We start from the raw sequence: 21,254 nt of genomic DNA, 5'->3' as shown, positions 1-21,254 counted from the left end.
AGTGAAAGCTTCAGTCTTTCTTTTCTCCTGTTGTTAAACTGCATTCCCCATATTTCTCAGAGCATTTAGAGAAAACATTGCCTTGTAATCCCGGTCTGGTTAAAAGCTTCTGTAAGCAGTTAATGGCTGCTCTCAGAATAGACACAGAGACTTCATTGTTGCTTCATCTTTGTACAGTACTGGGCTTTGTTTGTGTACTAGTGAATGGTAAATCCTGTCACTCAGAGTCCCTGAGTATGACTTGGGTGTCTCTCTCCCTCTCGCCTTCCTTCCTTGCTTTGTTTCACTCCTCTCCTCCCAGACTCGCCTCAGTTGGAGGACAGTGATGAGGCCCAGCTGTATCAGTCCTGGTTCAAACTTGTTCTGGAAAAGAACCGATTGGCGCGCTATGAATCTGAACTCATGATCTTGTGAGTGACTGTATTCCATCTTATGGGGATGGGCGAAACTCAAATTATGTTAATTGCAATTCCCATTTCACACCAGTAGAGGTCACACCATTTTCTGTTCCATCTTAGTGCCCAGGAGCTCGAGCTGGAGGACACCCAGAGCCGGCTGCAGCAAGACCTGCGACACCGAATGGCGGTAGAGGGTAAGACCCTCCAATAAGCAGAATTATGATTAGATGCAATGAGCATACACTTATTTATGTCCTCTTTCATGCCAGATACAAATAAAAGCGCCACTGAGCTCCAGGAGGAGCAGGGGATCCTGGAGGAGATCATGAAGACGGTGGAGAAGCGGGACATGCTGGTCTATATACTGGAGGAGCAGAGGCTGAAGGAGCGGGCTGAGGACAAGGATTTGGAGAGCCTCGTGTTGTCGAAGGGCTACGAGTTCCACTGGGCTCAGGAGAATGACAGATGGGGCGGAGAAGAAGCCGAGGTGAGGGCTGGATGCTGAGGACCTCGGAGGAGGATGAATTTGTACGATCTAGTTTGCATTTGGCTGATTAAAGCTGCAAATCTGAAGAATGTGATATGTATGGAAATTTACTGAAAGTTTAAGCAATTCATTCACCCCAAAGAAGAGTCCCGTCTGCACTGGTAAGATGAGTTTGAAGACTAAAGGAGAACAGAAATGGAGCTTGAGCTAATGAACACCTCTGCCATTAAGGTTATTTGAGCTTTAGGATTTCTCATAGATGGACACTGACTTGAAACTGGACGTACAAGACGCTTAATGTGACCGGCTGCCTTGTCAATTCTTTGCACTCCTTATAAACCAAACTGACTGACGAATAAGTGACTACTTTCGGTGGTTTCCATCCTCAATACTGGACCCGTTTATTACTGTATAGCTTTGCTTGAGTGCACATGACACGACTCAACACTTTTAGTGCTATTTTAACCACCGTTGTTCTCTTTGTATGCAGTCTTGTGTGTGACTGTAATTTCTTGTGTGTATTTGATACTTGTTCACTTGGTCCTGAACACTGTAAATAGAGTTGAGTTGTATTTGCACTCACACACTAAAACAAGAGGGATAGTAGAGAGGCTGAGACCTTTTACTCCCGTAACCTGTAAGAATGAAACTCAGGGCAGAAAACTGATGCTGCACAAGCTGAAACATTCAGGCATGTCGTGAATCTGGCCCCAATCACATGCCACAGCCGCAGTCTACAGTGACTGGATATGTGCCCGGCCTGAAATTTGAATCATTTTCTCCTCTTTCCACTTCAGTGTGGGTTTAGCCTTTTGTTGCCACTGCCTCTTAAACTCTAATCTTTCCGTTTCAATGGCTTTAACACACTGTAAAGGGCTTCGAGTCTATGTGAAGGCTTGTTTCCCTCATGAGAAGATGAATGATGTGTTTACATATGTTTTAGTCCCAGGACGAGTCACGGCACTGCTCATTTCCTCTCCCCGTCCTGGGCTTTAAGTGTCATCCTTGTTTATGATGTGAATTAAAAAGAAACCAACAAAAAAAACATAAATCTCATAGAAAGTTGTTTTTCATGACTAGAAATATGTATTCAAGTTGTGTGTTTTGATTCTCGATGTTTTATGCTGCTTTGAGTCTTTGAAATAGAAAATAATCTTTAATAAAAATGTATTTACATCTTTGAATATTGTTGTCATGTTGTTTTTGGGTAGGTGTTACTGTAACATGAGCCCAACTTATTAGTCTGAGCTTAGTAAAGCTTCTTACTGCATTTCACTGGTGTAAAACAGTAGCTCTTCACATATTTAGTGAATTTTCTAAAGGTTTTGTTCAATCTTAAGTACTAAAACTAAACTGAATTGTTGTTTCTGGGGGCTTTACAGTCAATGAAAGAGCACAAACTGTCTAAAAGGGAAAACTAAGAATTATGAAAAAAGCATTTCTTCTCTACTTTCATTTTCTTGCAGCAGAATCTGAATTTTCTGCAGAATTAATGAGTCATATCTTGAAGTTACTTGATGTTTTATTACTCTCATTTAATAAAAAGGCAGCATGGTTTTTTAAAATCTTCACTGGCATTAATATTGTATTCTGTGGTTTTATTCAATTATGTGTTACTATTATGTTTCCTTTACGGTTCTTTGTGTCCGTGTTATACACTCATTGGGCATTTCATTACATCTATAAACCTAAGTCAATCCAACAGCAAACCATCAATTCTACTCTATGAAGCTTCCTCGGTTTAATTTTTGTCTGCACAGTCAAAAAGATGACAATGAATGTTATATCTAAACCACTTGTTGATGTTTGTTATTTTAAGATATTAATCAGATAATGGAGTAAATGACATCTTTCTGTATTATGTAGTTGTACTTTACCATACCAAACATTTGGTTAAAAAAGAGCTTTAAAATACTATTTGAAGTTAATATAACCTGTCATTAAAAAATCTACTTTTTCAGCTTTGGAGCTAGATTAATGCCGGTCGAAATGTTTTTGTTTTTTGTAAGAAAATTAAAACTAGAAGCAAAATATGAATAAAAAAAGCTAGTTCTTCCTTTTTAGATTAGAAAATGATTCATAGCCATTCATTCTACATCTAGGCTTTAGGTGTCATCAATGTTCAGCAAAATTTTAAACTGGTCCAGTGAAAATTCAACATACATTTTTGACATGAAGTGGAGGGTTAGTAAATGAGCCACAGATGTGTCTTTTAAAAACTGTGATTCAAACAAGTAAAAGATAAGGAAACAACATGGATCAAAGACAAGAAACAAAAAACAGGGAATAAAGGAACAATATTAATGGGAATTAAAGTTTAAGATATTAAAAACAATCAAAATGAATGAAGGACACAGTCACATAAATGCTAAAATAAATAAATAAAATGGCTGTAGTGGAATAGTGGATTTCAGGTAAGATTTTGGCCAATTTGATCACAAATGCGTAAAATCTGAAAGCTGACAAACGCGGATGAAAAATAAAGGAAGAGTCTAATTTTATAGTGGCGTTCCTATTAAACGTTTAGTAGGCTATCCAGAAACCATCCCAAAAGTCGTTAATAATTGATTTCTTCTTATTGTGTCCCCCTTCTTAACCCTCATCCAGCAGCTGTTGATCCGTGGAGCTCCCACTCTGTTCCCGCGGTCAGCAGCCTCCCTCCCGCCCGCCCGCTCCCGGACCTCCTCCACAGAGGAGGGGCTTCAGACTCCAGCCAACCTCGGGAGAAAATGTCTGGAATTCCGTTTCCGCTTTAGGGAGTGGACGCTGATTTTTTTTTTTCTTCTAACTTCTTAATCAACTTTAATTTCCACGTCAACTCGGACAGTTTTGCGTCAACTGTCCCGGATTAAATTACTCTCTCAACGATGGCTTCTTCGCCTCAGAAGTCTCCGTCCTCCCCGAAATCTCCGACGCCCAAATCTCCGTCCTCCCGCAAGAAAGATGACTCTTTTCTGGGAAAACTTGGTGGTACTTTGGCTAGAAGGAAAAAAGCTAAAGAAGGTAAACATCTAACACAAACAACGAGCTGGGAGTTATTCGGCTTATTTTACAACATCTTTTAGGGAAGTCATTTGAGTTTTGAACACTTTTTCCCACTTTTAAACTGCTCAGGCTCAGGTTTTAAACGCCCACAAACTTATCACAACTACGCAGTTAAAGTTAGAGAGAGAGCCACCACATTGAGCACTTTATGACTTTTAATTCAGCGGAAAAGTAGGACCTGAAGCTACAACGTGTAGTGTCTTGTATGTGTTGTCATAACCGCGGGCTTCGTCTATATCCATGTAAGGTATTGAATCCACCATTACTGTAAAAAGTGAGGAATGAGGTATGCGTAAACACGGGCCCGTCACACTCCCACAGCAGGCTTGAGTACACCACCATCACCCTCCCTGCAGGCACCCTCTATGCGGTGCAGGGTGGTGTAATGAAATATCTCAAATATCAAATGTGTTTGAGAATGCATTTGTAACCCAAATAAAAAGGAAATGCACACCAAGATTAGTTAGAAGAGATTTAAGTCTGTTTGAGTTCATCTCTCCAACCTGCGCTGGTATGAATGTTTGGTGCCAGTGAGATCATGGCTCACATGTGTTTGTGTTTATTTACTGTTTCTTGGAAAGAACACGCACACACTGCCAGAGGTTGAACTAAATACACTGCTTTAAATGACCTTAACATGAGGAAAAATTGATCAAATTTGAGATTTCGTGCACAGCTCCTTTTAGTCTCCAACCTTTGGGAGCTCATTTAATTTTCTTTTAACAGTTTTTACAGACACATCCGCACATACATTTGATACCGTTGGGGAGCTTAGCCCCTAGATAGAAACGGTTCATAATGAGTGTGTTTACATGCGCAGTAGCATCCCAGTTTTGATCCTTATTCAGATTTTGATCATGTGCCAGAAACCTTACTATTAGTATCCTGCATTTATTGCCTTTTAGGTCTCCAGGTTTTCTGATGTGGTGCTTCTTGATAAGGTTTTCAGATTGGATGTTATTGGTATCTTTTGGAGCACATGACCTTACCCAGGGGCATTAAAGGAACAATGCGTATCAACTGCTGACAATATGGTTGGAGATAGTAACCACATTAAATACCCACCCACTATCTACCATTTAATTGCATCTATATCTGCAGGCTAAATTACCAGCTGAGGGGAAGAGAACCAGCTTTGACGCCAGTCTGAAGACATTTGTTCTTCGTTGGTGATTTCCTTCGAGGAAAAGCCAAGCTAATGTTTGTTAGAGCTTTCTGACGTTGCCTCTTTATGTTTTTGCTTCCTTGATGAGGTTGATTCACATGCTGTTGCTTGTTCTTGGATTAGGTAATAAGTATGATCCTCTATTTCTTAACACCCACTGATTACTCCACTGTTTTCTTCATCGTCTCCTTATGCGTTTGTTTTTATGGCGATAATATGTCTGGTCTTCCATGTAAAAGCAGAAGTGTGGGTTTAGCGTGTCTCTGTGTGGCCCTGTGATGGACTGACGACCTGTCCAAGGTGTACACCTCGCCTCTCGCCCAATGGGATTGGCTCCAGCTTGGATATAGAAAATAGATGGATGATGACTCTAGATCACCAATAACAAACATATTTTTCACAAGGGAAACAAACTATAATCCTAAACCAATAAGAAGGAATTTAAATGGACAGCACCGGTCAAAAGTCTGGACTTGTCTCCTTGACAACGAGTTGGTTAGTGTGTCCAAACCTTTGACTAGAGCCATATATATTTCCAGTTAGATGCAACACAAGTTGTGCAGCCAAAGCCAGGAACAAAGCAAATAATTAATAAGATTTTTACTGCTTTATCATTAAAGCAAGAGTAGCTTGAAGGCCGGTTGCCATAGTGAATTTCATTGAATTGACGTGTTGCCGGTTTATTTTTGAGGCGGGTAAGACGGTTTTAATCGTATTCTTTCATATGCAAAACTGCAGATAAAAAGGTTATGATTATGTTTTAGCATTGCACATTTCTGTGACTTTTAGTAAAGGAAAAAAAGTAACATTACCTTTTAAATTGTATGAGGTGAACATGAAGAAGATGAGACGGTTTATCTGGTCTTTAAGTTTAAAACTCTTTAAAAAAAAAAAAAAAAGTCGAGATTAATACTGCTTCATATCCAAAGGTTGGCTTTCTAAAAGCAGGATAAGATGTTTACATTTAAAACATTTAACCAGCATCCTGCTGGAGGCGGATCATAACCGTGATGGTATGACTTTCAGGACCTTTGTCCAAAACAAGCTCAGTTCAAATTGAGCATATTAAAGTCCAAATGATTTAAATCCAATTCAGTATTTTAGTTATTTCTAAAATGCGTAAGAAACCATCAGATTATATCAAATCTTCAATTTGATACTTTCTTTTAAATGGAGTAGCCGTGCTGCGTTGGTATGATTCGATTCTTTGTCTCTTTTTAAGACTAATTTTTCACAGAAGAAGCCGAAGACTCGTACGACTCGTCGGCTTTGTTTACGATGAGTTGCTCGAATTGCTTTAATGTTGGCGCTTGTTTCTTGCTGTAGAGAACCATCAGGGTTCATATAGAAAACTGCAGCCCTGTAGTTCATCGTGATTCACTGTTGTGCTCATGGACGTGCACTTTTCCTCACCTCCATTTGTGCTCATTCATAAACCTTGCTGTGTTGGACCTTAACTGCGAAGAATATCCCATAAATAAGAATATTCCGACGGCCTCTTTTGTAATGCTCCGCTCAGTTATTGCAGCGAGCGGTTGCTTTGAATATACAACAGGATTCAGATGACATTCACAGCTGAAGGCCAGGTTTTATCATGGAATGAGAAAGGTCTCTTTCAGCTGGATGATTACTTTGCATCAGTCAGGATACTGTTGCACAGCTGAGCCCCATTTTATGAAGCCTTTTTCCGTAAGACATGCGTGCAATCACATTATAGTCCAGCTCGCTCGTGCTCATTACACACACACACACGTAGGTGTGCAGGATGTGTGCAGAGCGTCCCAATGATTTGATGGAAAACGTGGGCTGGCCACTCTTGTGTCATTGAATAAATTTGAGTCCATGCCACGTTTATGGCAGTGGCTGCGCGTGGGGAGGCGAGGCGAGGCAGTAATGACCGGATGAAAAGGAAAAAGGGTTAGATGGGAGGTAGAGGATGAGAAAGACGGGAGAAGCTATAAGATGGGGATGAGCGGGTATGAAAAGAGAGAAGGTCAGGAGGTTTTAGAGCAGAAACGAACTGTGCACAGTGAATTTAACGCAAACAGTACATACAGCACTTAAATATAATCCATATCATCTCTGAAAATAGAGCTCATTTAGAAAAGTAGTCCTGGGGTCAGGTTTGAAATTAGAGGCTGTTTAGAGATCAGCCTGTGGAAGATGAACTGGAGGGGAGAAAGCTGGTCCTGCTAGCCAGGAGAGGATGCTCGACACTGGGGGACGGAGACAGACAGACATGGGCTGTGGAGCGCTCTGCCCTCCAGGTAGGACACTACATCTGCTTCTAATCTTTCCTCGTGTGGCACCGTACGGGATTCATGTGGCTTTCTATTGTTATTCAATCAAGTGTACGGCCACGTATCCTCGTTTTATGATTGACTGAAGGGGGAGGAGTGATGTGTTGTGAGGGCACTCAGGACGCCTTTTAATCCCCTCCAGTCTGTTCTTAAATTAAATCTGCACGACACATGCACTTTGCGTTTAAGAAAAGTGAAGAAAAGGGGCTTTTCAAGACTAGATAAACGCGTATAGACGAGTGTGACGTAGAAGCTGGTGATATGGTTAAAGCTGTGGATATCTCACATTCAGATCGCATATGAATCTACCGAACTTCCTCCGCATGCTGGTTCAACCTTAAATAGCACAAGTGATAGTTACAGTAGTATCCGACTGTGCTAATTGGTATGGTGTCACTGTACTGCAACTACATCACCATGTGAGCCTGTGAAGTTCTAGCCGCTGGGTGGGTTTTTGTTCACATTTGTTCACACTTATAGTCGATCATATAATCACCCAAAGTGTGTTATGTTTTCATATGGCAAGAGGGTGTGAGATTGATAAGAACGGTGTTGCTAGAAGTTGTTTATTGTCAGAGCCACCAATAATTGGGCACACAGAAAGCCAGTCCTCCTCAGAAGTTTTTGAAAGGCAGATGAACTCTGACAGAATCTCCAGATGATTTTTCAACCCGTTTTCTTTGTTTCAGTTGTGCTTCTTAAACTCATTAAATTTAAAAAAAATTACACCTTGGATCAGCAAATAGGAACTTTTTTTTTTAGAGTCGGACACCGAAGCGGTAATCTGATTAGCTGGGAAAAGACCCACTTCGTGGAGCAGTTTCCCTTTTTATGCATGTATTTGGCTTAGGTAACGAAATCAAACCAAACCTAATGGTTATACATTTGTTTTCTAAGCAGAGGCGGCATTGATCAGCTTTGAGCTACTAAAGTATAGCAAAACATTACTATAATATGCAATAGTTAATCTACAGAGTTTGAAATAAATCAATAATTCTGCATCAATTTCTAGCTGTATTCACTTAACTCGGTGTAGTGTCTCAATTAATCTATTTTCTTTATTGATTTACTTATATTTTTTAATTATGTTTGTTTCAGTCCTCAGCAGAAGAGGACCAGAGCACAAATAATATTAGATAATATAATATATATACATACATATATATATATATACTGTATTATAGACCTGATCCAAATGTGATGAACCAAAAATGGCACCAACAAGGAGAACTTCTGCAGCAGCACGCTGGTTTATTATGATTTATATATGTATAAATGATTGATATCATTTAAAGACAGTACGAGAAAGTCTTATTTTCAGCGAACGCCCATTGAGGTATTGGACAGACGGATCCGACCTGCACCAATAAAATGAGACTTTAACCTCATCTGACACATGAATGAATGAATGAATCAATCAATCAATAAATGACACTGCTAGCATAACATGGACACGTTTTTGATGGGGCTCCCCAATGTGCTTCCAAAGCAATTTCCATCTATGGCAAAGAAAAGAAGATATGATGACACGTGTCTTGCCTTTGGCTTCACCTGCACAACGGTGGGTAATGAGGAGAGACCGCGGTGTGTTGTCTGTCTTAAAGCGCGAAGAAGACAAGCCAGTTGACAAAAACTCGTGAACTGCCGTGGTAAACAGTCATTTTACTAAAGCTTCTCAACTCGCATCATATAAAGTTGCCTACCGAGTGAATCAGTGTAAAAAGCCGCACACAATAGCGGAGGAATTAATACTTCCCTGTGGTCTAAAAAACAAAATGTATGTATGTATGTCCTGGAGCAAAACTGTATTTATTTATTATTTTACTAACAATTTTTATTTCGCTTGATTCTCTGAATCTTTTCACAATATTCTGCTCTGTAGATGTTAAAGGATTAAAGTACCTTTTGAGCTGGGCCATGATTCTCTGACAAAGTTGGGCACAAAGTGGTGAAATATGACCCAACCTCGTTGGAAACACTAAACCTTTGGTGGATGCTCCTTTTATACCCAGTCCTGTACGGTGGCCGACACGTGCAAACGGCAAAAAAATCCAACAGTAAAATGACTGCAAGAGAGAAAAAACACAACGGAAGTTCGCCTGGCCACGAGGGGTGTGTGGGTTAGGCCCTCTCCAATAGGGGATCGACTGTGGGAGATCGACCATAGTAACAAAGGAGAAGAAAGTCAGTGGGGTTACATGGCACTGAAAGGATCGGATTATTGGCTCAATTACAATAAGACTGAGTTATTAAGTACATGTAGACACCTTAATCGGACCAGAAATTGAATGGGATCGGATTACCCGCGACCCCGAGATAAAGTCAAATTAAACCTGTTTGTAGACGCTGAAGCACGTGGTGAATTAGACTTTGCGTTCTGCGCATGCTCAAGATTTTTTTACCGGGGTCGGTAATCGGAAGAGACGATATTACTGTTGTCGCCGTCGGAAAGAAACAAACAACGCGATGGAGAATGCTCCGTTGTGCATCGCGTTTGTGCAACAAGCAGCTCATCACAGACCAAATGTAGAGGGACGTAGCTTCATCTGGCTCTTCATTCGCCATCTTTCTCGAATGCCTGAGTTTGGTGTTGTTGGTGGTGGTGAAGAGGTCAACAGGAAGTGGCTCTATTAGCAATCGTTGAAATGGGTACAGCGCCACCTATCATACCGGGGTATGACACGCTTTGTGCCTATGATTCGAATCATTCACCGCCATATATCCAAGGATAATTACCCTCGCCCAAATAAGGAGCAACTCATTCTTATTGTAATTTAGCCAATAATCTGATCCTTTCAGTGCCATGTGACCCCACTGAGTCATGATTTTCTTCTCCTTCGTTACTCCTCCGATCTCCCATAGTTGACCCCCTATCCCAAAGGTCGAGACCCCCCTCGTGGCCTGGCGAACTTCCGTTGTTTTGAGTGAACTTGCAGCGTTTTACTGTTGGATTTGTTCTGCCCTTTGCGCATGTCGGCCACCCTAAAACACCCTCACCTGTCACCAGGTAATCTGCTGATTGGAGAATCTTCCAAAAACCCTCTGACTTGTATATTTTCCTCTCTTTTTTTTTTTCCATCCTTGTATTCTATTTCTTTGCCTCTCTACAAACTTTTGAGTATGTCGCTGTATTAAATTCAAAACTTGTTCAGTGAAAACGTCTAAATAAAGATTCAAACAAACAAATAAATGACAGATTTGAATTTTGTTTTACTTAAAGAGACATGCACCGTATCTGGAAATGGGGTTTATATGTTTGGGGAGTCATTGTTTAGCAGTTACAGTCAATAATCCGAGTTATTTACAGTAGTTTTCATATAAGTTGTATTATTGACTGTAAGTGCTCATTCTTACCGTTGCTTATTTTTTATGGATCCGTCATGTTTCGTCTGCCAAACTCAAACAAAATGACTTCAACAAGCTGAATTATTTTGCTCAGTGCGTGCCAGTTAATGCATGCCTAGATAGAATTCCAAACAAGTACTTGTTGTACTTTGGCATCGATAGATATAGTATCTGCTCATCGAGTGTGGTCGTGTTGCCGGCTAAGTGGCTGGTAATTTGCAGAAATGAAGTGGGTGAGGCACGCATCACTCTGCAGGAATATTCTCGTACTTCTCTGTGTGATGTGATGTGTGCTCATGCAGACATATGTTGCACATGCAGGCACTCGTAGATGGTGTTGATTAAGAGGATGTCTTCCCAGTGAAGACAGAGAAATGCACAGGATGTTCACTTCATGCTCCCCGTACACGGATCGGCAGCCTCCTCAGGTATCTGACACTCTGAGGAGAAAGACACGCTGGGCTTCTGTAAAGCCCGCTGAGAAGCAGGAAGCAGCACCGCTCTGTTTGTCTGACGTCAAATGGCTCTCAGTGGAGGGCTGCTAATGGTTGTTTGTGGAATCAAGCGAACATTTAGGGAGTTGTCCAAACTACTAGTTTGTATCGACTGATCCGGCCTGAATGCAGCGGTGATCTTCCCGATTGGCAGAAGGACGTCATGCCGCCTTGTTCTGTGTACTTTTGCACATGGTTGATTTCCTTTTTATTGATCATTTTTGTGTTTCATTGCTTGTGATTTAGTTCTGCTTCTGGCCTTTCAGATAATGAATCCAAATATTCACTCGTTCCAGCATTTCAAACACAGTCTGTTACTCTTTTTCTGTCGTTTCTGCGCACAACAAATCCAATTAGGTTTTCATTTTGATTCTTCTTGTGGGAATTGCTGATGAGAAATAGCAGAAATGTCCACGTTTGTCCTCCTAACATGCACAAAATTCTTATCATGGTTGACTTTGATTGTTCTAATATATTCTTTTTTAACCTGTTTCTTGTAGTTTCTGAGCTTCAGGAGGAGGGCATAAATGCCATCAACCTTCCACTCAGTCCTTCACACTATGAGCTGGACCCGGAGGACACCATGCTAGGTAACCAGCTACACTCCCTGTCACACGTAGGCAGATAAAGTAATGAGTTTAGATGTTGCACAGGTTAGGTGGGGATTTTGCTACTGTTACTCACTCATTTTTGGGATGTTAACTTCTATTTTTCCAGAGGAGAATGAGGTGCGCACCATGGTGGACCCCAACTCCAAAAACGACCGTAAACTGCAGGAGCTCATGAAGGTGTGAATTCTTTTAACTTTAATTCATCTCTGAAGAATGTGGTCTCTCACTGGTCTTCAGATGAGTGGAAAGGTTTATGCATATTACAGTGGCAGACAACATGCTCTAATATATGGCCAGAAAATAGTTGGAAAAACTTGTCAAGTATTTTCATTATGCCTTTGCAACAACGAACACTGATACCAAACACAGCTTGTGGAAAAAGCGAGGCCAATCACTTCCGCATCTTTTGGGGTTGCCCAGTCTTAACTGTATACTGGAGAGAAATACACTGTCACCTAGAAGCTGTCTTTGGGGTTAACATACCCTATAGATTTGACACTTTGTATTTAGGGAATATTACTTTTGACAGATGGGACATAGAGATAAAAAAAAGTGCTGCTTATATTTTTGGCTGCAAGCAAAAAGGCTATTTCAAGAAGGTGGTTAAAGCCACATCGAATGGTTAGATGTGACTCGGGATATATATGCTGTGGAAAAACTCTCCTACTCTCTTAAACTACAAACTGAGAATTTTTATAGATAGATGGATAGATACTTTATTGATCCCGAAGAAAATTCAAGCATCCAGTAGCAGATATAATAAAGCAATAAGAATGTTTATACAATTATAAACACTTTAAAAACAATCTAAGAATTTAAAAAACAGTTTAAACCTATAAAGTGACCAGTGAAATTCAGAAGTGCCATCCCTGAGAGCTGTTGTACAGCCTGATGGCCAGAGGAACAAAAGAGTTTTTGAGTGAGTGTTGGTGGAGCAGGATTGAGACAGCAGTCAATCCTTTAGGATGTGGTCTAAATGGACTGGTTATGTTAAACGCATAAGATCAGATTTTTGCTGATCAATATCTTTATTTTGTACTGTGTACTTTTGTATGTTTACTTTCACTCTTGATAAAAGTGTAGAATCCCCATGTTTAAATTGTTCTAGTTATAAGAATAAGAATGCTGAAATGTTTCAAATTTATGGCCATAATAGAAAATTGTTTCTGATATAACAAACTACCAAGGACTCTCTCACCATAATGGAAACATTTTTGTTTTCTTCTTCTGTATTGGTGATGTACAGCTCATGTGGGAGGGAAGGAAAGGGGAGATGGAGAGGTGATGATGTGAGAATCCTTTGGCCACAATGAAAAATAAATGTAAAAAAAAAAAAAATTATCTCTGAAAATTTATCACTGCCCATTTTTAAAACCCATTTTTATTCCCTGGCTTTTAACCCAGAATGACACTCTGTTTCTGTTATTGTTTTTATTGTTATTGTTTATTGTTTTTACATTGTTCTTATGTTTTATGCCTTATATTTCGTGTTGTTACTCATGTACAGCACTTTGTTTCAGCCACGGGTGTTTTAAAGGGCTTTATAAATAAAGTTGAGTTGAGTTGAGAAAGCAACACTAGATAAAGTGGTGAACCTACGTGCTTCTGACTCGTTTTGAAGCACTCTAACCCCTTAACGTGCACATTCCTGGGTCTGATATTGCACTGGAGCGCCCGGGAGCTGAGACACAGCAGTTCGCAGCATTTTGCTTCACAATAGCACGTCGGCAGCTTAGATAACAACACAATTTTGCCATAATGGATAAAAGAGAGAAAACACTGTGACGGATGCAGTGAGGAGACCCGAGACAACGTGATCAGAGGAAGTGAGGAAGAAGAGATGAACTGTGTGAGCAACAATAAAGATCAGATCGGATTAGACTGCTGGACAGAGCTCAGAGCAACAGCTGGATAACAGACAGATGCAGATTTAGCTTCGTTGCTGCTGTTAGCTGGTATTAACTGAGCGGCTGTTGTTTTGTGTTGTCTTTAATTTGCTTGAATCTGTTGGTAAAGTTGCTGCTGTTCAGGTTTATAATCACAGCTGAGAGGGCGGACAAAGCGGTCGATTGATGATAAATCTAATGAAATACATCCCGACTAACAAGAAATACACATGTTCATGCTCAGAACAGATGTTTTGTTTGTCAGACGTCTGTTGGCAACTGTTTTTGTGTTGAGTTGAACTAATTTGGATTTGATTTAATTGGATTATGGTTGAATGGAGTTCTAATCTAATTGGACTGCGTCTTGGAAGTGACCTGAGATGACATTTGTCACCTTGTAGATGTCAGGCTCAAGGATTCCCTCCAAAGTTGTTGAGACTGTTCTGTTCTTTTTCATATTCTTCTGCGCAGGTGTTGATCGACTGGATAAATGATGTTCTGGTGGGGGAGAGGATTATTGTGAAGGATCTGGCTGAAGATCTGTACGACGGACAAGTTCTGCAGAAACTATTTGGTAAGGGGTTGAACCCGCTGACATTTCGCAGCATCATTGTATTATTTTAGTTTAACAAATCAGGAAAATCCCTTTAATTGTCAGGATATTAAACCTAGCGTCCCGTAGTTTTTCCCCATCTTTTGGACCATATTATTAAAAGACTAAATCTTTGGAATCTGTCCTCGAGAAGAGTAAGAACCCAACAGCACAGCAATGGTGAATGGCTGCAATCTAGTCCCAGGAGGCAATTCTCCTCATCAAAACTCAGATTATCACAGAAATTAGCATCTTTTTATCTTCATTGTGACTTAATCTGGCATGGCTGAGGCTGACTTTGGGGAAATTCAGCACTAATAGGTTAGTTGATAAGTTAGTTAATGAGAGGATGATGGGGGTTATTTTATGTATATGTGATGTTTATGTACTCTATAGAGTTTGTGCTCCCAGATTTCCCAATTTGAGCTTTATTTAAGTAAAGTTTTAGGTCAGTTTTGACCATTTCTGTTCATGATTTACCAAGTTATTTATCCACAAACGAATCTTCAGATGCATGCAGATATAGATAGGGTGACTCATTAACGTTTGAAACTGAATTAGTAAAAAAAAATGTAAGCATGTATTAGAGGAAACTGATATAATTGTAGAAGGGCTAAGGATGCAGGATGTTCAACATGTTAAATATCATGCACACATGCAGGAAGTTTTTACATTTTTCTTACTGTATTACACTCTGATCTGTGATCTGATCATTAATGCAACTGTTGGATAAAAAAAAACTCATTCTTATCATTGTAATGTAGTTAAAGCTGTATTTGGACATGTGTGGGGCATATGGAGAGCGTTGGGTCGTATGCTTTTAACCAGAGAAGTATCCGCTCTCTCAGGACTGATGATGGTTGATTGGATGTCAGTGTTATTGTTCTTTGTGTTGCTCATGAGCTGTTCTATTTTCTGTTTCTTTCTGAAAAAAAAACCTCTGTTCTGCCCAGGAACAGCAGATGAAGATGAGCTTTTAACATTTTCAATATCTCTTGTGCTGTGTGCCTCTTTTTAATGAGCATAAAACTAGCACAGAAAACTCATCCACAGTGGCTGTAAACTCATCGCTGTCTGTCCTCGCGTTCGTGTGTGTTCTTAGAAAAGCTGGAGGGTGAGAAACTGAACGTGGCCGAGGTGACCCAGTCGGAGATCGCCCAGAAACAGAAGCTGCAGACTGTTTTGGAGCGCATCAACGACTCGCTGAAACTCTCCACCCGGAACATTCGCTGGAATGTCGACTGTAAGGAACTACTCTGATGATACACTCATAATAACCCAGTCTGTGTGCAGTGAGCATCCAGTTTTGGTCTTGTATACACTTAACAAGGTTGGAGAACGAGGGCTAATGAGCGTGCATACGTTTGAATTTCCTGAAGCAATGCACAGGACTGGAGTCTTTCTTTTAAGTTATATGTGAACACTTTTAAAGCACTTTACACACTTAAACCCCAAAATGATCCCTTTCTCATACGGGGATGCTCATTGGGAGTGAAATGAAGTTAGTTTGAGCTGCTAGTGATGATAACTCTGTTCTGATCTGTAAAATTATGACAGTTTTTGTCCAAACTGATCAAATTTAGCAGCTAAAACAATTTCTGTCTCCTATAGAAATAGTCACTCTGGTTCTTGTGCTTCTTAACTTCTCCATGAGATCAGCTACCAGACATCATATCCACATAGACTTTCCTTTAGTTCAGTTCTCCTTGTTGCTATTCTTTATTACTTATGATTTCTTTTATTTACCAGAAAGTAAATTTAGAAAGGTCTGTTCTCAATGATGAAGCATCGCACTCTTAGCCTGACCTTCATTGTCTCCTTTCTGCGTGAAGTGTTTATGTTTGAACGTTCTTGTCTCTTTAGTGGAATAATTCGCTTTCTCTATTGAGCTGTGAGGTTCAGGTTGTGAAGAAGGCAAATGAAGAGCTCTCTTGACATTGACGGCTTCATCTCTCTTTTATCTGACATGGTGAATAACATTAATTATTGTCAAGGTCCCAGCGCACTTCCTTTTCCTTTTGCCACCAGGTGCAACATAATTACTGCGTAAAGAAAGAAATAAAGATAAAAAATAATGAATCAATTTATCAGTCGCCTTTATGCAGGTAAAAGTAAAAGGATTTGCAGATCACTTAAACCCATAAATAGAGCAAAAACTACATATTAACTGTAAAAGCTTAAAGAGAAAGTTAGTTTTTTTTAAACCTGGAGCTTATTTCTGGCATAAAATACGTTCAGCTACAAAATCTGATAAATATTCTGTTGCACAAAACTAGCAGTAGCAAACTTTGTGTGAATTTAGCCGACCGCTGTGCTGCAGCGGCGCGCGGCGATGACGTAATCCCACTAGACGCGTGTGTAGAACGCTTCCTATAAGCCCCCCTGATAGCTCCCAGTAACAACAACAACACGGCAGCTCTGAAAAAACAGGGCAATAGTTCGTTCATTCATTCATTCAATTGTCTTAAAGTATTGGTGAAATAAAGACAGATAATGAAGACTTGAAGGTGGAGACGGTTCACTGTTCCATGAAATGCTTTGAGGACAAATGGTTTCAGAGAATCTGGAGAATTTTCTGTTAAAATCAGGCCTCCCAGTAGGTAAACAAATACAATGCACAGGCTCATCGGCCAATTAAAACGCACTGTTCTTACTGTAGTTCCTGTATGAAGAGCCGTGTTTCAATAGATCTGCATCTGCAGGAGGAGGAAGAAGTTGAACAGTGAGCATCCGTTATGATGCGTTGGGGCGCGGTTAACGTTCACATCTGTGATGCTGAATCCTTTTTTAGCCTTTAAAGCTACTTTTCGGGGCTCTGTTATTTAGTCTATATCTCGTTACAAATATTTACAAATTGTAATAGATGATCCTTTTATCTTTTATGCCTCGTTTCCAGCAACTGGAACAAAAACTTGGGATGAAGTTAGGTTTTTACTTCAGAAACAAGTTGTGTCTGGCATTTAAGACTAAAAAAAGCTACTTCATGCCTGTGCTGGATTATGATGATGCTGTTCACATGTATTAAATGCATTAGATTAGTCTATCATGGAGCTCTGAGGGTTCTAATGAACTCTTAATCTCTAACCCACCACTGCGTGTTGTATGCTCGTGTTTCGCTGTCCGATTTCTCTACAATTAGTCATTGGTATGTTCCAATCTCCAAAGCTATTCTTGGTCTGCTTCCTCCTTATTTGCAGACCAACATTTAAAAGGGGGGGGGGAACTCAGGAAGTGCTTCTCTTGGAGATCAGGATTTATTCCTGTCGTCTGTTTCCAGAGCCCACGCTGAACTGGGGGGAAAAGGGCATTTAACTACGCTGCTGCCTGTGCATGAAATGAATTTCACAATCACTTCAAATTTAAAGAAGGTGACCTCACGAGATGAATTCATTACATTCTTATGGGACTTAGAGGCAGAAGCATGGACAGTTTTTTATCATTGATTTCTTTTAAATAAATGTCTTTTAAACATTTTCTTGAGGCTTTTGCCACATATCTGAGTTCAGTTTGGTGCATCTGTGCTGATGCTGCTTCCAAACGGTCTTTGATCTTACTGAAAGGTTCTAATAATGATAATTGGGGTGTGTGTGTCCCCCTTTGTATGACATCATGTAGTTTAACAGGGTGCTTGACCAGTCGTGTCATCCAATAACTTTCCCTTGAAATTGAAACCGTCTCTGAGTTTCTTCTTCAGACTGACTCCATGTCAGTGACTTCAGTGACTTCAGTGACTTCCTGTTTTCTCTCATAACTTAAAGATAGTTCTGTTGTCGTCTTACAGTATGTCGAGGTTGTCGGGCTTCCTGTCCGGTGACGTTGCTTGATGGATAAGAGTGTTTAAAAACAAGAAGTGCTGAAAATAATTGCATACATTAGCTAACATAACATGAGCCGGGGGGGTGGGAGGATGAATAAAGAGCAGATTTACTGTATGAGGAAGCCATGAAAATAGATGGCGCACACACAGAGAAACAGAATTGATTTAGTGAGTGAAGTGACCCACACAAAGGCCAGATCAAATTAATTTCTTTCAGACCAAATAATCTGACATTCTTAAATGTTCCTCCGATGGGAGCTTCGTCCTTGAAAAGCTATTGGAGCAAGATGTCCCCAAAAATGCTAAAGAGCACAGTCGATAACATGGAATGTAATTGATTTTGCTGTCCTTTTATTTGAAGCCTTTCTCTTAATCAATTCACTTTTGTTTGCCCGGACTTTCATCCCGCCTCCAGATGCCAGAGAAATACCCTCATCCCTGGTATGACCTATTGGGATCCTCGTGTGCAGTGAGGATCTGAGCTTTTATGACGGCTCTTAGCATCTTTCTGCGACGCTCCATTACCACAGGGCGCAATCAAAGACTTCAGGCTCTTAATTGATCCTGATTGCTTTGTTTTTGTAAATCCTCTCTGTTTGGATGAGTAATGACATGTGACTCGGTGCGTCTGACTGAACAGGCTCTTCACGGCTCACCTCACTGCAGAGTTTTCTGTCCGTTTTACCGGCTGAAGCTTGTATTTTTGTGGTGTTGTGTTTTTTTTTTTTTTTTAATATCATTTCAAGGCAACTTTTGTTATCTCTTGTTTGTATTTACTGTTGAAGCAGGGCGTCCTTGCCATGTAAAGCCCTTAATTGTAAATTCCTTTAAAGATAAAAATATTTGAGGAAATATTTTTATTGTTATTTGGCATCCCAATGTCAGTTCATTAAAAGAATACAAAGGATTTTAAAAAAAATGTTGAGATGCACGTTGCTTGTAGATGGTCGTGTCTTGGAGATATAAAAAAGATTAGACATTAAGAAAAGATTGGCTAAATCACTAGAACAGAATACAGAGCCCTGGGAGTGTTTCTTAATTCTGCCTCCTTCAAATCCTGCTTACATGCTAGTTCTACTTATTTAATTTTTTTTTCTATTTCTTCTGTCTTCTATTTAATGTGTTAAACATGTTTGCAACAGAGAAACCTGCGCAGATTTGAGCTGTCTGCTTTAAACTTCATGTCAACTTGATTTGTTGACTCCATCATTGTGGTTAAAGCTAGTGACACTGAAGCCGGTGTTGCATGTTAAAATCGTGTTGGGCCCTACGGGACACGTGTGGTCCCAGTCCCAATGCAGTCCTCGACTGTGCATGAACGCAGCAGGGGTGGATTGCCTATAAACAGCCAACATAGCAGGTCTCCAGGCTGTAACCATGTTCGTCTATGTGTGTCTTGTATGAGCGAGATTAGAGAGCTAAAGCTGCAGTTTAGCTTATGACGTCAGCACAGCGCCATCAGGCTGGATTCCCACATAGGACCACTTTATACCTCTGAGGCAGTGTTGTCCAACACTTGTCCTCGAGGCGCGCTGCCCCGTGTGTTTTCCATGTTTCCCTGCTCCTGCTCACCTGATTCAAATGAAAGAGTCTTCATCAGTCCGTCTCTGCAGAGCTTAAAGAGCCGAAGAGCTGAATCAGGACTTGTAGAAAGCGTGCTGGGCGTTGTGCCTGCTCTAAGGTGTCAGTCGTAGGTGCTCTCAGCCTCTGCTGAGGGACAGAAATGCAGTCCTCCGGTGATCGCTCTATGATCGAATACTGATAGGTTGCATGTTGGCTCAAGCCAGCCAGAGCCAGGAAGGGCGTACAGCTACCAATTACCTAACAAAGAGATCCAAGTGCCAACTACCATTGATAGCACAGAAGCACAGGTGAAAAGTTCAGACAGCGGCTGCACTGAACAGTCTTTATTAAGGTGGTTAGAGTGGGTCGTGCAATAACCGGAGGATTGGTCATTCTATTCCCACTCTCACCACTCAAAGATCAGGGAAACTGACAGCCCTTGAGTAAGGCACCGTGAATGGCTGCCCACCGCCCCAGGCTCAATAGCCGCATTCACACTGTAGGAACCTTTTGCAGTTCCTATAACCTTCTAAGGAACTCGGGACCATCGCCCTCAGTTCCTGGAACCATTTTAGCTCCTTCTCCTCAGCTGGGCCTGTTCTGGGTTCCATAGCAACACATCTGACGGAGGTTTTTGGTGGTCGGTAGCTCCGCCCCTTGTCATGTTGTCAGGCTGAAATGTTTCCTCATACGACACGGACACAACCTGCGCGTGTTTAATAAGTTAAACTTAAAAGTTGTCTCCTTTGTCTGCAGCTCTTTTGATCCTGACTCTCTCTGTGAGCTCTTCCAGCCTCGATGTTAGACGCCTGATGTGATCGTCCATGATTATTATCACCGTCATGCAGACCATGAACACGGTGGCCTCCCCGCTCTCCATGTTAGCTAAAGTGTTTTTTTTCTTCTCTCCTTACTTTTTGCGGGTTTTGTTTTGTTGTTGAATGTGGCGCTAAAGTAACACATCACTGTCGCAGACGGTTGCGTCGCATCAGTCTCTGTCAGGTCCCGACTCATGTGCGAATGCAAACTGAAACAGTTCCCCTGGAGGACAGTTATTAGACCGAAATTCAAGGAGGACCGTTCTTAGAACGGCGTTCTTAGAACTGCTCTGTCCGAATGCGGCTTATGAGTGGGTGACCCTGTGTGTCAGAGGACAAAATTCCATGTGTTTCATGACAATAAATCTGATCTTAATCTTATTACTCAACACTTAGTTTCACCTCACTAAAAGCAGGTTTGTCCACTTTGACCACAGCTGAAGCAACAGCACCAACACAGCTCAGATTGCGGCACACATTTACGACACGCCTCATGTTTCCGATTTGAATTCTAGGGTCACTGCTTCGCTTTGCCGGAAGAATTGAACTCTTTCAAGCGACAGCAGAGAGGCAGCAACCATTCAAACTAATTGGGTGTCAGATATCGTAACTGACTGTCGCTACAGTTGAAGGCATCAGGCCCCGCCCCCTGTTGAGCGTGACAGCATGGCGTCTGTGGGAATCCTACCTCAGGATTCATACCAACGCTTCGGGTGCTATGGACTCACTGCAG

At 40.9% G+C, this 21,254-nt stretch overlaps 2 protein-coding genes across 7 annotated transcripts in view; both read left to right on the top strand.

The window, feature by feature from the left end:
* Positions 1–2,319, top strand: part of mical2b (microtubule associated monooxygenase, calponin and LIM domain containing 2b) — a 62,597-nt gene extending 60,278 nt beyond the window's left edge. For 4 of the 5 annotated variants that reach the window (XM_075470617.1, XM_075470613.1, XM_075470614.1 and 1 more), the window contains exons 35-37: positions 302–410; positions 519–592; positions 668–2,319. In XM_075470617.1, coding sequence (XP_075326732.1) covers positions 302–410; positions 519–592; positions 668–903 — 419 coding nt within the window. In that variant the 3' untranslated portion in view covers positions 904–2,319. The remainder of the gene's footprint in view (positions 1–301; positions 411–518; positions 593–667) is intronic. The other variant, XM_075470618.1, reaches the window with a different exon arrangement.
* Positions 2,320–3,588: 1,269 nt separating this feature from the next.
* Positions 3,589–21,254, top strand: part of parvaa (parvin, alpha a) — a 30,032-nt gene continuing 12,366 nt past the window's right edge. Inside the window, exons 1-5 of one of the 2 annotated variants that reach the window (XM_075470611.1) lie at positions 3,589–3,888; positions 11,735–11,824; positions 11,952–12,022; positions 14,203–14,305; positions 15,426–15,566. In XM_075470611.1, coding sequence (XP_075326726.1) covers positions 3,753–3,888; positions 11,735–11,824; positions 11,952–12,022; positions 14,203–14,305; positions 15,426–15,566 — 541 coding nt within the window. In that variant the 5' untranslated portion in view covers positions 3,589–3,752. Of the gene's footprint in view, positions 3,889–6,992; positions 7,363–11,734; positions 11,825–11,951; positions 12,023–14,202; positions 14,306–15,425; positions 15,567–21,254 lie in introns of those variants that run through there. The other variant, XM_075470612.1, reaches the window with a different exon arrangement.

This window comes from Odontesthes bonariensis, chromosome 7, assembly GCF_027942865.1.
Source record: "Odontesthes bonariensis isolate fOdoBon6 chromosome 7, fOdoBon6.hap1, whole genome shotgun sequence".
Lineage (NCBI taxonomy): Eukaryota > Metazoa > Chordata > Actinopteri > Atheriniformes > Atherinopsidae > Odontesthes > Odontesthes bonariensis.
This window is presented reverse-complemented; position numbering and strand designations above follow the sequence as displayed.